A 14,293-nucleotide genomic window follows, 5' to 3' on the forward strand; every position below is an offset into this window, starting at 1 on the left:
CAATTGACTGGGCAATAGTTTTAAACTGGCAGCATGCCATTTTTAATTGGGCAATGTCCTAATAGCCCTACTGCAAATGCCTCAAGCAACATTTTCAGTTCTGAAAAAATCTTCCAGAATAGAATCTGTTTCAAATATACCTGACTTGAGTGCTCCTGAATATTAAATCTGTTTTTATAGAAACTTTATTTCCTGTAAGTTTATTATGCTCTGCATTTCCTTGCAAAATAAGGTTTAAGGACTTCGTTACAATTGGAGGGCATTGTTCCATACATAAATGGCCATTGGGATAATCCAGGAAACTTTTTGGACCAGAGTCTTGCCTGTTGTGGATGTTATAAATCCTAACCATTAGGATTCTCAGCCATGTGGAAAAACATGGCCTAATTAGGGACAGTCAGCATGTCTTTGTGCAGGGCAAGTCATGTTTTACTAACTTGAATTTGTTTTGAAGAGATGACAAAGGTGATGAAGGGAGAACAGTGGACATTGTCTACAGATTTTTAGTAAGGCTTTCAACAAGGTCCCTCGTAGTAGGCTCATCCAGACTATTAAGATGCATGGATCAACAGTGACTTGTTGCATGGTTCAGAAGTGGCTTGCCCATAGATGTCAGAACATAGTGATAGAAGGATGTTTTCCCAGCTGGAGGTCTGTGATTAGTGGTGGTTTGCAGGCATTAGTACTAGAATCACTTTGTTATAGTGTATAAATGTCTTTGGAAATGTAGTTGAATAGATTAGTATGTTTGCAGACAATGCAAAGTTCAATGGAGTGTGGATAGTGTAGATGGTTTTTAGAAGTGGAATTTAATCTGGGTAAGTGAGAGGTATTGCACTTTGGTAGATCAAATGTTAAGGCCAAGTATACAGTTAACGGCAGGAGTCTGAACTGCCTTGTATAGAGGGATATTGGGGTTCAAATACATAGCTCCCTGAAAGTGGCCACTCTAATGTAAAGAAGCTGCATGGCATGCTTGCCTTACTGGTTGGGGAATTGAGTACAAGAGTCAATGTAATCTTGCAGCTTTATAAGACTTTGGTTAGGCCACAGTTACAGTATTGTGGTTGCTTCATTACAGGAAGAATGTAGAAGCTTTGGAGCAAGTACAGAAGATATTTGTCAGTATGCTGCCTAAATTAGAGGGCATATGCTGTCAGGAGAGGCTTGAAAAATGAGTTGTTTTCTCTGGAGTGGTGGAGACTTTGTAATAGTCTATAAAATTGAGATCCACAGATTGTGTCGTTGGAAAAAAGATGACTAGTTGAAATGTCTATTCCTGGGGGCATGCATTTAGGATGAGAGGGGAGAAAGGTCAAAGGAGATGAGGAGAAAACTTCCTACAGTGGTAGAAGTCTGGAATCTATTGTTAGGGTAGATACAGTAAGGGTGTTTGAGATTTTTTTAATAGTCACGTCAGTATGTAAGGATTGGAGGGATATGGACCAAGGGCAGGCAGAAAGGGTTTAACTGCGCATCATGTTCAGACCATATGCCAAAGAACCTATTCCTGTGCTGTACAGTTCTACATTCTATTATATCCAGGTATTCTTGCCTGAAAAGTCTAACTGGGATTTTATTCCTCTGTTTTGGATCTGAACACCATATTCATCTGTGAGGTGCAACAGTTGTTTATGAGCAAGAATTGAATCCCTGCAAACTAACTGTCATTTTTCAAGGTTCCAAGTAGTAGTTAAAATTTTTTGAAAGGTATGGAGAAATCACTTAGTGACAGGATTTCATCAGGTAATTTTAGATGCTAACTACTTAGTAATTTTCATTGTCAAACAAATCATGATCACCTCAGAAATTAAATCCCAGAGAAAGTAATTGAAATCAGATGGATAACATAGAAATCTGAGTGTGTTGCATCTCCACTTTTTTTTTGTTATTGGAAGTTGGAAATGATGGGTGGAACTGTTGGACATACTGGTGGCTTTGAATTACTGGCAAATGCTGCATTCAGTTTAATTTGCATTTAGCTGCAGGGCTCAATTCGATGATCTAGTATGTAGCACTCTCAATCTATCAGAATAGTTGAGTTATCACCGCAATAACTGGAACTAAATCTCCACTCCTCCACTGTCACCATTGTTTCATTACCTTCTGAGCATCACTTGTGTCAACTTCACACACTGGACTGCAGCACTTTAAGGTTGACCAGGAAAATGGATGACAAATGCTGAGTGATACCAGTGTCCTGTGAATTTTTTTTTAACTTTCTACAAAGTAATTGTGTACATCTTGAGATTTAAGTCTTTTGATAGATTTTGAGGCAAGAATTCTGTAAATAACCAAATCAGGGAAGAGTTGGCTGACTTCCATTGGCTCATGTTACCAAAACATCTTCCAAATCTGAAACGTAACGGATGATTATGGATGGAGATAGAAGAATGATCAACTAGTGCATCAGTCCCATGTGATTAGTAAGTCAAGTGTTTATAGATTTGGGGGAAAATATTAGATATGCTTTGGTTCATTGTCTTCAAAATTAAATGTTGTGAAACTTAAATGACTGCAGCCCAGTCTTTTTATTTCCAACACACCAGTTACTAAAAATGTGTAGAATTTTAGGGAAGCTATAGGACAGCTATTGGTTCTTGTAGTTAAGCTTTTCTGCATTTCTTTTCAGAAGCTACCGATGAGGTGTCTCTTGACAGTCCTGAAAGAGAACATATACTTTCTCCAGAACCAACTCCACCTATTACACCAGTATCTCCAACACTCATCGCCCCACGATCAGAAATAAAAATATCTCATCCTATGATGTTTGATCGATCTAAAGAGGTATGAATATTAAAAGTTGTGTAGTCTACCATGGCATCTTCCTATGGGCTTATTTTAATGAGTCTAGATATCAATTGAGCAGTTAATATACAATCTTATCCCATTTTTGATATCCAGTTCACTTTGTGCAGTAACATACTTGAATGTAGTTTAATGTTGTATAGATAAACTAATTAAAGCCCCAAACTGGCACAAAGTAATCAATTTTCACATTGTGATTTTTTTTTTTAAAGGGAGGTGATGGCTAGTGATGTTATCAACAGACTATTAATCTAGAGACTCTGGGGGTCCAGATTCAAATTCTGGAATGGTGGAATTTGAATTCAATAAATATCTGGAATTAAGAGTCTACTGATGACTATCAACAATGGATTCATGGTCAGAACCCATCTGTTCACTAGTGTTTTTTTGGGCCAAGGAAACTGCTATCCTTACCTGGTCTGACCTACGTTTGACTCCAGGCACAGCCATGTGGTTGACTCTTAACTGGACTCTGGGCAGTTAGGCATGGGCAATAAATGTTACTTAATGGTGCTCACATCCTGTTAGTTTTTAAAAGTATAAAAAACATACAAGATTTCTTGTGTCAGGATTGGAGCATAAAACTAGGAAAAGTGGCTGGGGCTTTGTTTTAATTTATGCCAACATCTGCAACATTTTTTTTTCCAAACGGAGTCATTTACATTATCTACATAATTTCTCAAAGCAAACTGAAAGCACAATCTGAATAAGCTACAATTTCCTGCTTGTTTCCTTGTGTGTCAATCATGCCATGTTCTTTAATAAAAGCTGATGTTTATAAATCCATAATAGAAATATCAGAACTAAATTTTGGTGTAACAAAAATTGTGATTTTTTTTTAAACTAACTTCAGGTATAATTGTGTATGTGCCTTGTCTAGGCTAGACTTTGGGTGTGCCAGGTATAACTTTCATCAATTGAAAATTAAAAAACGAAGTATTGAGCTGTGAGCAAGATAACTGAAAAATGTCTTGAATGTCTACCAATTCCATTAGCCATTATATCAGATTAAATTTCACACTGAGCTGTGAAGGGCAGTTCTGTAAGAAGAATGAGAGTCAATGTAAATGATTCCATTCTAAAAAGAGTACAAGGTGCCTGGTGTGTATGTACATTGATCCTTGAAGGTGGCAGAGGAGCCTGAATGCTTACATGCATATGGGACTTTTTTTGATTTCTATCTAGAAATTTTATGTATAAAACCAAAAATTGTGGTGAACTTTGTTTCTAAAACACTTGGCTTGGCCTCAACTGGTGTTCTCCAATTTTTGCGTCCCACAAAACCTTAAAGGTGTGGGGAAAGATCTAAAAGAATAGTTTGAGGAATCAGACTTGAGTTATGTGGGTAGATTGTTGAGAATGCTCACTTTGAAGAGATAATCGAGGGGAAAATTTTGGTAGCTTTCAAAATCCTGAAGGGGACAACTGTTGGTTGAGAAACTCCAAGTCCTTCTCCTGAAAGATTTAAATTTGAAACATGGGGGGAAAAAGAACAAGTAGCAGCATGGAAGAACATCTTCAGCAGTCAAAAGATACAGAATGCCTCCTTCACACTTAGTGCAGCGTGATTTGGGACTTTCAAAGCAGAATTGTACAATTGAGAGTTGTAGAACTTTTTGGGAAAGGGGTTGGGTGATCGGAACCTGGGAGATTCCTCTTGCAGAAGTCAATACAGATTTGTCTGGCTGCTCTCTGCTGTAACACTTTTGATTCTAGCACTTGTATTGAGTGTTCAAGTAGTTTTAAACTGAAATGGAGATGTCAAAAATACAGTATGTGATGGACTGAGGCTGATCTTATTCATAACTTTAAATTCTGGTAGTTGATCAAATAAAATTTTATCCCAGACTTCTTTGGTTCAAGTATTACAGAAGTATGTAGGCAATTAATAACGAGTACTGAAAGGGCATGCTCTTTACTATACCAAACAAAACTGAACCAAACTTCTTATACATGATACTGCATTCTCCATAGTCTTCAGTTTACTATTACTCAAGTTAACTAGTTCTGATAGATATTAAAACTTGTCTTTCTAATTAATAAAGCCTTTTGTGTCACTACTTGAATTTAATGTTGCATTTTAATTTTTTTTCCTTAATGATCCATTCTAAAAAATCTGAATTAAGTCTGTTCAGGATTCTGTTTAATTTAGATCTTTTGTGCTTAACAATTTAAGTATTTAGACTGGTGCCCATTCTTTTATTCCAGATTGAGGAAGAAGCTAATGGTGATACATTTGACATTCATGTGTCTGTTTCTGATCCAGAAAAAGTTGGTGAGTAAAAGGTTAACATAATGACAGTCTGACTACTTATCCCTTTATAAAGTAGTGTAGTAAACTATAACAATATTTGGACTCCTTTCATTAAGTTTTTTTTAAGACTTGACTGTTTTACACTTTTTTTTGTATTTTCTTTCAGCTGAGCCCACACTTTTTTTTGTATAGCTATTTAGTGCATTCCTGTCATTTGGTTAACATTCCCACTTTTTCCTTTGTATTTTTAATTTCCTTTCTAGGAAGGAACTTTGTAGAATTAATCACCATTTCCTGTTCCCAAATTTCCTTCATGGAGCTTTGCTGTGAACCTTTTTTTTTTATTTTGCTTCCTGTTCCTTGTCTTTACTTTTTTATTATCACTCCTTTAGAACCTGCATTAAATCAGTCATCTAGATATCCTTTTCTGTAGCAAGCTGTAATGTGTATTTCTGTCTAATAATGTCTTGTCTTGGTACTTAGGTGATGGAATGAATGCTTACATGGCTTACAGAGTATCCACTAAGGTAATGGATACAATGCAAAATGTTCTTGATGGATTGAACTTTGTCCTGGTTTTGCTAAAGTATGATTTTTAGATTAAAATATCTGAGCCAATTAGCTGAATAATACAACAAATCCACCGCATGCGCGCACACACACCCGTAACGGTGCCAGGCGTGACATCATCTACACGTACCTGGGCTGTGGACCCTCTGTACACATAAATGACATGGACCCTAATATCTCTACCCTTCCCCACGTACCTAATTATACGGCTCCTTATAATGGAGGAATGCTTCTAAAGCAGACAATCATGTTCCAACCAGGCATAAGGAAACCCATTACACTACAGTATTGGACCGTGCAGTAAGACCCTCTTGTATACATAACATTATCTCTCACTGGAGGTCATGCTTTAAGATGTTCAAAATCAACTATAGTGGAGTGAAATAAACTGGACCAATTCTTGAATCTTAGTAAAAGGCTTTATATTTCCTACCTTTCTGGTGCTGTTTTCTCTATCAATAAAGATACTGATTTGCATGCTGTACACTATATTAAAAGTATGGAGGCAACACTATTTTAAACATAAATCCTCTTGTTTCAAACATTTGAAATAATGCAAACTTCAGCATTTTCCCAAGGTTACACTAAGACTTTAATCTTAGTTTGGACCAGAGTTTTTCCTTCCCTTCAGAGAGGCACTTCCAGCTGATGGTTAAATAGTCCATGCCAACTAGAGTAATTATGGATCTGTTTCTTTCATGCAGACTACTTTGTCCATGTTTAACAGCAAAGAGTTTACAGTGAAAAGGAGATTTAGTGACTTTCTGGGTCTGCACAGCAAATTAGCAGCAAAATATATGCATGTCGGTTATATAGTTCCTCCTGCACCAGAGAAAAGTCTTGTAGGTAAGGATGATTTTTAATTGTAGCAAAGTGCATTTAATGCCTGCACTGTTTGGTTGTGACATACTGTTCCATGCTCTGTCCTGACTTTTAAGATACAATGTAGGTATAAGGCTGGTACTGTTTCTTGACAATTGTACAACAAAGCTCAGTACAGGAACAGTCCCTTCAGATCACTAAGCATGTGCTGGCATATGATGCCTTTCCTAAACTAAAGAAACCCTTTTTTTTAAACATGTGCACTATCTGTATCCCTCTTCTCAGAATCCTAGATCTGTCAAGATGCCTCTAAAAGTTGTTTTTGTTTTGTCTCCTGGCAGCATTCTCCAGACAATTACACCCTCTGAGTAAAAAAGCACTTGCCTCTTGCATATCCTTTTTTACTGTAACTGTTTAAGACTAAGTAATGTTTCTCCCTGGGGGTGAGGGAGAGGGGCAAGACTGACTATTCTTTCCTTGTCTCAATTTTATAAACTACTTCCAGGTCACCTTTTCCTCTTTAAGTGAAAACAGATGAAGTTTATCCAACCTCTCCTCATAGCTAATGCCTTCGATCCAGGCAAAATCATTTCTTCTGTACTTTCTCCAAAGCCTACACATCCTTCTATTCATGTGATTGGAACTGATGCATTATTCCAATTGTGACCTAACTATAGGTCTATACATCTGCAGCACGAATTCTCTGCAGAGTACAAAAAATTGGCAAGCATGCCATATGCTGCCTTGACCAACTTTATCAACTTAAATTGGTTTCAGTGAAATTGGACCTGTATGCCTCAATCCTTCAGTCTGTTGATGCTCCTAAGAGCTCTGCCCTGGACTATATATTAATCTTGCCAAATGCTTCAGCTCACTTCGTCTGGATTGAACTCTACCCACTAATTCTCTAGCCAAGTTTCCAGCCTACCTTTATCATGCTATATTGCTAGCAAACCTCTTCACTATCCACTGCTCTCCCAGTCTGTCATCTACAAATTTAGTAATCAGGCCACTTACATTCTCCTCCAGATCACTTAATAGCAGGGACCCCAGTCAGGAAAACCACCTTCCCCTACCTTCTGTGACCAAGACAGTTCTGTATCCAGCTCACCATGGGTCCCATGGGACCTCACCTTCTGTATCAGCCTGCATGAGGCATTTTGTCAAAGGCCTGTCAAGTGCAGATAGACTGCATCTGTGCACACGTCCCTCCCCAAACTAACTTCCTTTGGTTCCATGGCTAAATCTTCCTTGAGGACTGATCCGTTTAGTTACCCTCTTGCTCTTAATGTCAATTTTTTTTTTTAATTTTTGTCTCTATGAAATGAGTTGGTATTTTCCTTTTAATCTTGTTTGCCAAAGACATTTCATGGCTCCTTCTAACTAGAGTTCTATTGTGCTATTGTTGGATTCTTTTGAGGGCACTCTGTCTTCAGTTTCATAAACCTTACTTTTTTCGAATGTTTTTGAAACAACAAACTCTTTCTCTTGTCAAGGTTCCCTAATCTTGCTGTTCTTATCCTTCACTTTCACAGGAGTATTTTGGTCCTGCATACTTGGCCTTGTAAAAGAATCTCACATGCCAGATGTGGACTTTCCCTCCAACAACCACCCCAATCTGCATTTGACAGTTCCTGTCTAATATTGCGGTAGTTAGCCTTTCCCCAGTTTAGTACTTTCAGCTGAGGACTACTCTCTTCCTTATCAGTAAGTAATCACTGTTCCAAAAATGCTCCACTGCAACTTTGATCATCTGCAGGATCCCTTCCCCCAATACCTGATCTAGAATGGACTATTTACATGTTGCTTCGAGGAACTGTCCTGGCCATGCATAATTCCTCCACCACCACCTTTCCAACACTGCAATTTTATCTTTTTGTTGCCTCCAAGAGTATTTCATCCCTTTTTCTAAAGTGATGGGAAATGAGAGTTTACAAATTTTGACGTGCAAAATTGAACAGTTCTAAATTTGACTGAACTGAATTTTGGCTGACTAAACTCTGGACTTGGATGAAGCACTAACAAAACTGACCTGACATGGATAATTTGTTTTTACCCTCTAAAGGTATGACCAAAGTCAAAGTTGGAAAAGAAGATCCATCATCAGCAGATTTTGTTGAAAAAAGGAGAGCATCCTTGGAGAGGTAACTTTCTTAACAGAATTTAAAAATCTTGAATATATGACCTAAAAAGGTATGACCTAATTATGGAGAAGATTTGATTTAACTTCTGATCTATGCTATCCTAAAACTTGGATGGATCCCTGAGTGTATTTTGATGGCAGCTACTGATCATTACACTTCTACTTTTGAGGCTCTCTGGGATCATGTGTTTGCTCACTTTAGGGATGCACTTTAAGTTGGCTTTCCATATGAATACTTAAAGGCATCAGATTAGCTTACAATTCTTTCTTCAGCTTGCTTTTCTTGTCTTTTTAAACTTATCCATTTATTTGCATAGTTAAATAGCCTGATTTGGGCTTTTATATATATGTTGTTTGGCTGAAGCACCCGCAGAAGAACTGACCAGAGTCCAGAGCTGTCTGGTCAATTTGAAAGCAGAGGCACCAACCAGATGCTTAAAAGGCTGAACTTGCATGAATGTTAATAAGGTTCCTTTGGATAGAGTAGCGTAGCAATTGCAATGGGGTGGTGCCATTGAGGGGAAAAGAACTTTTTTGAACTGCATTGCTGGACTGGGCCCCAGTAGTCAGCAAGTGTAACTGGTGAATTGGACTTGATCCTGCCACCACCACAACTCACGATGAAGTTTGGTATAAGGGTATAAAAGTCTTTGCATTGAAAGATTCAAGACTAGAGGTAAAAGACATTTTCTGCCTCCACTGCTAAAACAAGCATGCTAGTAGGAATATTCTGCACTGGCTGGGAAGCAAGCAGCAAGGAGTTGATTTACTAGTGCTGCTAGTATGGGTGAAAATAATCTCTCCAACACCTCCAATTGAGGGGGGTCTTTATATAATTCTGACTTCAGTTAGGTGAGCTCCCTTCAGCTGCGGCACTCTAGAGAAGTGTTGGCAAATGTGATCAACCATATCCAGCTACTGCCAGTTCAAACAGCATGAGTATTTTGATCCTATCTGTTGCTGGTGAAAGTGAGGACTGTAGATACTGGAGTAGAGGGTGTGGTGCTGGAAAAGCACAGCAGGTCAAGCAGCATTCGAGGAAGGGATGATTCCTGATTAAGGGCTTTTGCCTGAAATGTTTATTCTTTCGCTTCTCCGATGCTGCCTGGCCTGCTGTGCTTTTCCAGCGCCACGTTCTCGACTCTTTTATTGCTGGACAAGTCCTCTTGGGTGTCAGAAGTAAAGAAAGCCTTCATTAAACTTCTTATAAACTAATTCTTCTTATAAACAGGAGTCAAATAACTCCGATAATGCTGGTGCACTTAAGATGTCTACTCCAATTCCTCATTTTCCCACCGGGTTAAGGGAAGTGGAGAGGTACCTGTTTAGATATCTATATGCATGACCTTATAAAAAGATTTTTTAAAACATTTATTGCTGCAGAAAGGGGAATGTGATTTAAATTTTGTACTCTACAAATTTTAAAATGCAGGCTATCTTGCTGTTACTAGAATATTGAATTATTTTGAGGCAGACAAAAGCAAGTCATGTAGTTTGGTCCAGTCAGCACAGGTGTTAGATTCATAGATGTACAGCATGGAAACAGACCCTTTTGGTCCAACTCATCCATGCTGACTAGATACCCTGACCCAATCTTGTCCCACCTGCCAACATTTGGCCCATATCCCTCCCAACGTTCCTATTCATGTACCCATCCAGATGCGTTTTAAATGTCACAATTGTACCAGCCTCCACTTCCTCTGGCAGCTCATTCCATACACATACCACCCTCTGAGTGAGAATGTTGCCCCTCAAGTCTCTTTTATATCTTCCCCTCTCATCCTAAACCTATGCCCTCTAGTTCTGGACTCTGACCCCAGCATAAAGACCTTGTCTATTTACTCTATCCATTCCCCTCATGATACTATTGACCTCTATAAGGTCACCCCTCCACCTCTGCTCCAGGGAAAACGGCCCCAGCCTATTTAACCTCTCTATAGCTCAAATCCTGCAACCCTGGCAACATCCTTGGAAGTCTTTTCTGAACCCTTTCAAGATTCATGATCTCCTTCTGGTAGGAGACCAGAATCTCTCACCATTCCAAAAGTGACATAACCAATGTCCTGTGCAGCTGCAACATGACCTCCCAACTCCTATACTCATACTCTGATCAATAAAGGAAAGCATACCAAACACTACCTTCACTATCCTATCTACTGCAACTCTACTTTCAAGGAGAAAGTATGAACCTGCACTCTGAGGTCTTTGTTCAGCAACTCTCCCTAGGACCTTTACCATTAAGTGTACAAGTCCTGCTAAGACTTGCTTTTCTGAAATGCAGCACCTCAATTTATCTAAAATAAACTCCATCAGCCACCCATTGGCCCATCTGATCAAGATCCTGTTGTAATTGGAGGTAACCTTCTTTGCTGTCAACTACACCTCTAATTTTGGTGCAATCTTCAAAATTGGTAACTATACCTCCTTATGCTCACATCCAAGTCATTTATAAATGATAAAGTAGTGGACCCAGCACCAATCCTTGTGGCACTCCACTGGTCAAGGCCTCTAGCCTTCTACTTTTTGAGTCAGTTCTATAGCCATGTGGCTAGTTCTCCCTGTATTCCATGAGTTCTAACTTTGCCAATCAGTCTCCCATGGGGAACCTTGTCAAATGCCCTATTGAAGTCCATACAAGATCATGTCTACCGCTTGCCTGTTGTCTGCCATGATTTTTCAAGTCTGTGGACTTGGGTTGAGAAGGGAAGTGTACTGGGGAATAGCCTGATTTAATGTTTTATACTGCGGACTTAGGCATTGAATTTTGAACGGAAGGAAGCAGTTGAGTAAATCGGTAGCTGTAGATATGTAGAAAGATAGATATGATTTTGAAAGTAGTTATAAATGATTTTGGGAAATACTACTTCCAAAGCTGGAAGTTTTTGTCCTTCATTGCATGTTTTCCTGATGTTGTCATTTAGTGTTACTGAAGATAGTAAATGTTATAACATTAAGTCATTTCTGTTTTTGGCAATCCTATGTTATGGGCCAGTGTTTACACACCAATTTTAGAACCAATTCTGAATGTAGTTTGTCTTGGTTTCAGTGAAAATATGCATCATACAATCTGTAACAGTGCATTTGCAACTTAGAAGTACACTCCACCCTGTCAATACAGTCTCATGGTAGTATTTGTTTTTTTTTTCTGCAAAGCAATCTATATAAGTAAATGGAATACAAACTGAATTTTCATCAGCAGTTGAGGTGCTACTTGAGATTTCAAGGATATACTACATTAAAAGGAATGCAGCCTTGAATTGAGGGAAATAAGTAAATGCTTTTCTATAAGCTACCATATGTGAATGCATTGCAAAGCAACCAAGTGTTACAAATAGGTTGTTTTTGTAGGTAGCAGTGTAAAGTGCCTATTAAACAGGAGGTCTTGGATCCAAGAGTGCATCAGATTATTTTTCAAAATGGGTGCAGACAATCAGGGCTATTAAGAATTTTTGGATATGGAAGCACTGAATGTGAAAGTGGGGAATGGAGTGGACCTGTTAAGTGCACCTTAAAGATATCAGCATTACATAGATTAATTGACTCCGGTTTATATGAATAATTAGTACCATAGTTTAATGAAGACTTCTGTTTATTTCTGACATTGTCTTAACTGGTTTGTGCTTTAGCCATTGACTGAACATTGCCTGGGCCAGCTGAGGAGCCTGCTCTATCATAAGTACAGTCACTATTTTGCAGCTGAAAGCAGTGGTCTGAAGCTGTAGGATTTGGTGACGAGCTGACCCTTCTCAGTTTCTTGTCTCCTCCAATGCCTCTTCAGACTGGAAACTTGGCTGTCAGCAATTTATTTCAAATGCCTGTCCATGTTCCCAACTTAATGTCTTAGTTGTAAGTGTTCTTTTAGCAAAGGTAAAGTCCACTGCACAAGGTTTTGGATTGTATGGTCAATATGTATTGGAATGTAATTGAGTCATTGCAGACATTGTGGCTTAGTTATATGCCAGTTGAAATTAGGACATTCCTAACTTTGTTAGGTAGTGCCTTGCCAAGAAATGCTGAGAATATAAGGCAGTGAAGATGGAAATTGTTCGGTCTCTTACCTTGCGTAATGTATGCTGTTCAGATCTATCTGTTAGAGAATGCAGTTCCTTCATAGGTTTGATATTCTCAGTCTACTGTTCCATATTACCTTACTAAACCTGGTTCAAACACCTGCTGTTTTTTGCTATGCATCCATTAATTTGAGATATTTCTGGAAGGTTAGTGGAGCAGCATTGAACAACTGTCTTTAATTTCAGAGGTCAAGCTAAGCTGCTTTACTTTTTTTAGTATGGTATGCAGCTTGTTTAATGAAGTGAAATGTGGGGACACTTCAGTTAGGAACAGGAGTAGGTCTTTCAGCCTGTTGTCATGATACAGGTGTTGAGATTGTGATCTTGTAGTAAAAAAGGCCAATCTTTGCTTTACTCCTCCTAAAGTGCTATCCTCTCCTTCTGTAGAGTTGACTTTGTTTTTTTTCCGTGCTTGATTTAGTTTGGGTGGCATCATCTGGAATTCTGTTAGTAGTGAATAGAAATACCAATAGTTGCTTATTTGGGGATTTGATGTAGCTGTTCCTGATTTTGGGCAGTCTCTCCAGTATCTGGAGGATGGTCTTGTGCCACTTGTAATATTTCACTCACTTATTGCACTCTGCAATGGAACTGTATGTTGATAGGCCTGTTGCTACCTTGATACTGTTATACATGTCCCTTTTTTAATTCTGTCAAAACATACTTTACTAAATATAACCCAGGTAGAATATTGATCAATGTAGCAGATGTTCCTGAATTCAGAACTTTAATCTCTTTTTAGTGATTAAATCACTTAATTGATTTCATCACTGACATAGCATCAGAACTGTTAGCTTTTCCATTTCTGGCCCCTTTTTTTAATATTGTTGTACAGCATGGAAACAGACCCTTCAGCCCAACTCATCTGTGCTGACCAGATATCCTAAATTAATATAGTCCCATTGACCCATATTCCTGTAAACCCTTCCTGGTCATATATCCATTAGAGATGCCTTTTCAAATGTTGCAATTGTACTGGCCTCCACCACTTCCTCTGGCAGTTCATTCCATAAACCCACCACCCTCTGAAAATGTTGCCCCTTAGATTCCTTTTTTTTAAATCTTCCCTTCTCACCTTAAACTAGAAGGCATAGCTTTCGGACTCTTACCCTCGGCAAAAGACCATGGCTATTCACCTATCCATACCCCTCATGATTTTATAAACTTCTTCTAGGTAATGTCACCCCTCAGCCTCTGAAGCTCTAGGCAAATAGCCCCAACCTATTTAGCCTCTCCCTATAGCTCAAACCGTCCATCTCTGACAATATCCTTAAATCTTTTCTACACTCTAATTTCACAACATCTTTCCTATAGCAGGGAGACCAGAACTGAATGTGGTACTCCAAAAGTGGCCTAACCAATGTTCTGTACAGCTGCAACATAATCTCTCAACTCCTACACTCAATGCAGTGAGCGATTAAAGGCAAGTGTACCTTGACTAGCTGTCTCCCTGGGACTCTATTTTCAAAGAACTACTCCAAGATCTTCAGCAACACTCCCAGGACCTTACTATTAAGTGTGTAAGTCCTGCCCTGATTTGCCTTATCAAACTACACCAAGTTTATTAAAATTAATCTCCACCTGCCACTCCTTTACCCATTGGCCCAACTGGTCAGGATCCTGTTG

General features: G+C 38.7%; 1 protein-coding gene across 3 annotated transcripts in view; it reads left to right on the forward strand.

Annotated features, from left to right (window-relative positions):
• Positions 1-14,293, forward strand: part of snx2 (sorting nexin 2) — a 52,308-nt gene that overhangs the window by 5,539 nt on the left and 32,476 nt on the right. For all 3 annotated transcript variants that reach the window (XM_043711692.1, XM_043711687.1, XM_043711701.1), the window contains exons 3-7: positions 2,633-2,787; positions 5,017-5,083; positions 5,546-5,589; positions 6,337-6,478; positions 8,520-8,598. In XM_043711692.1, coding sequence (XP_043567627.1) covers positions 2,633-2,787; positions 5,017-5,083; positions 5,546-5,589; positions 6,337-6,478; positions 8,520-8,598 — 487 coding nt within the window. The remainder of the gene's footprint in view (positions 1-2,632; positions 2,788-5,016; positions 5,084-5,545; positions 5,590-6,336; positions 6,479-8,519; positions 8,599-14,293) is intronic.

This window comes from Chiloscyllium plagiosum, chromosome 2 (genome assembly GCF_004010195.1).
Source record: "Chiloscyllium plagiosum isolate BGI_BamShark_2017 chromosome 2, ASM401019v2, whole genome shotgun sequence".
Classification (NCBI taxonomy): Eukaryota; Metazoa; Chordata; class Chondrichthyes; order Orectolobiformes; family Hemiscylliidae; genus Chiloscyllium; species Chiloscyllium plagiosum.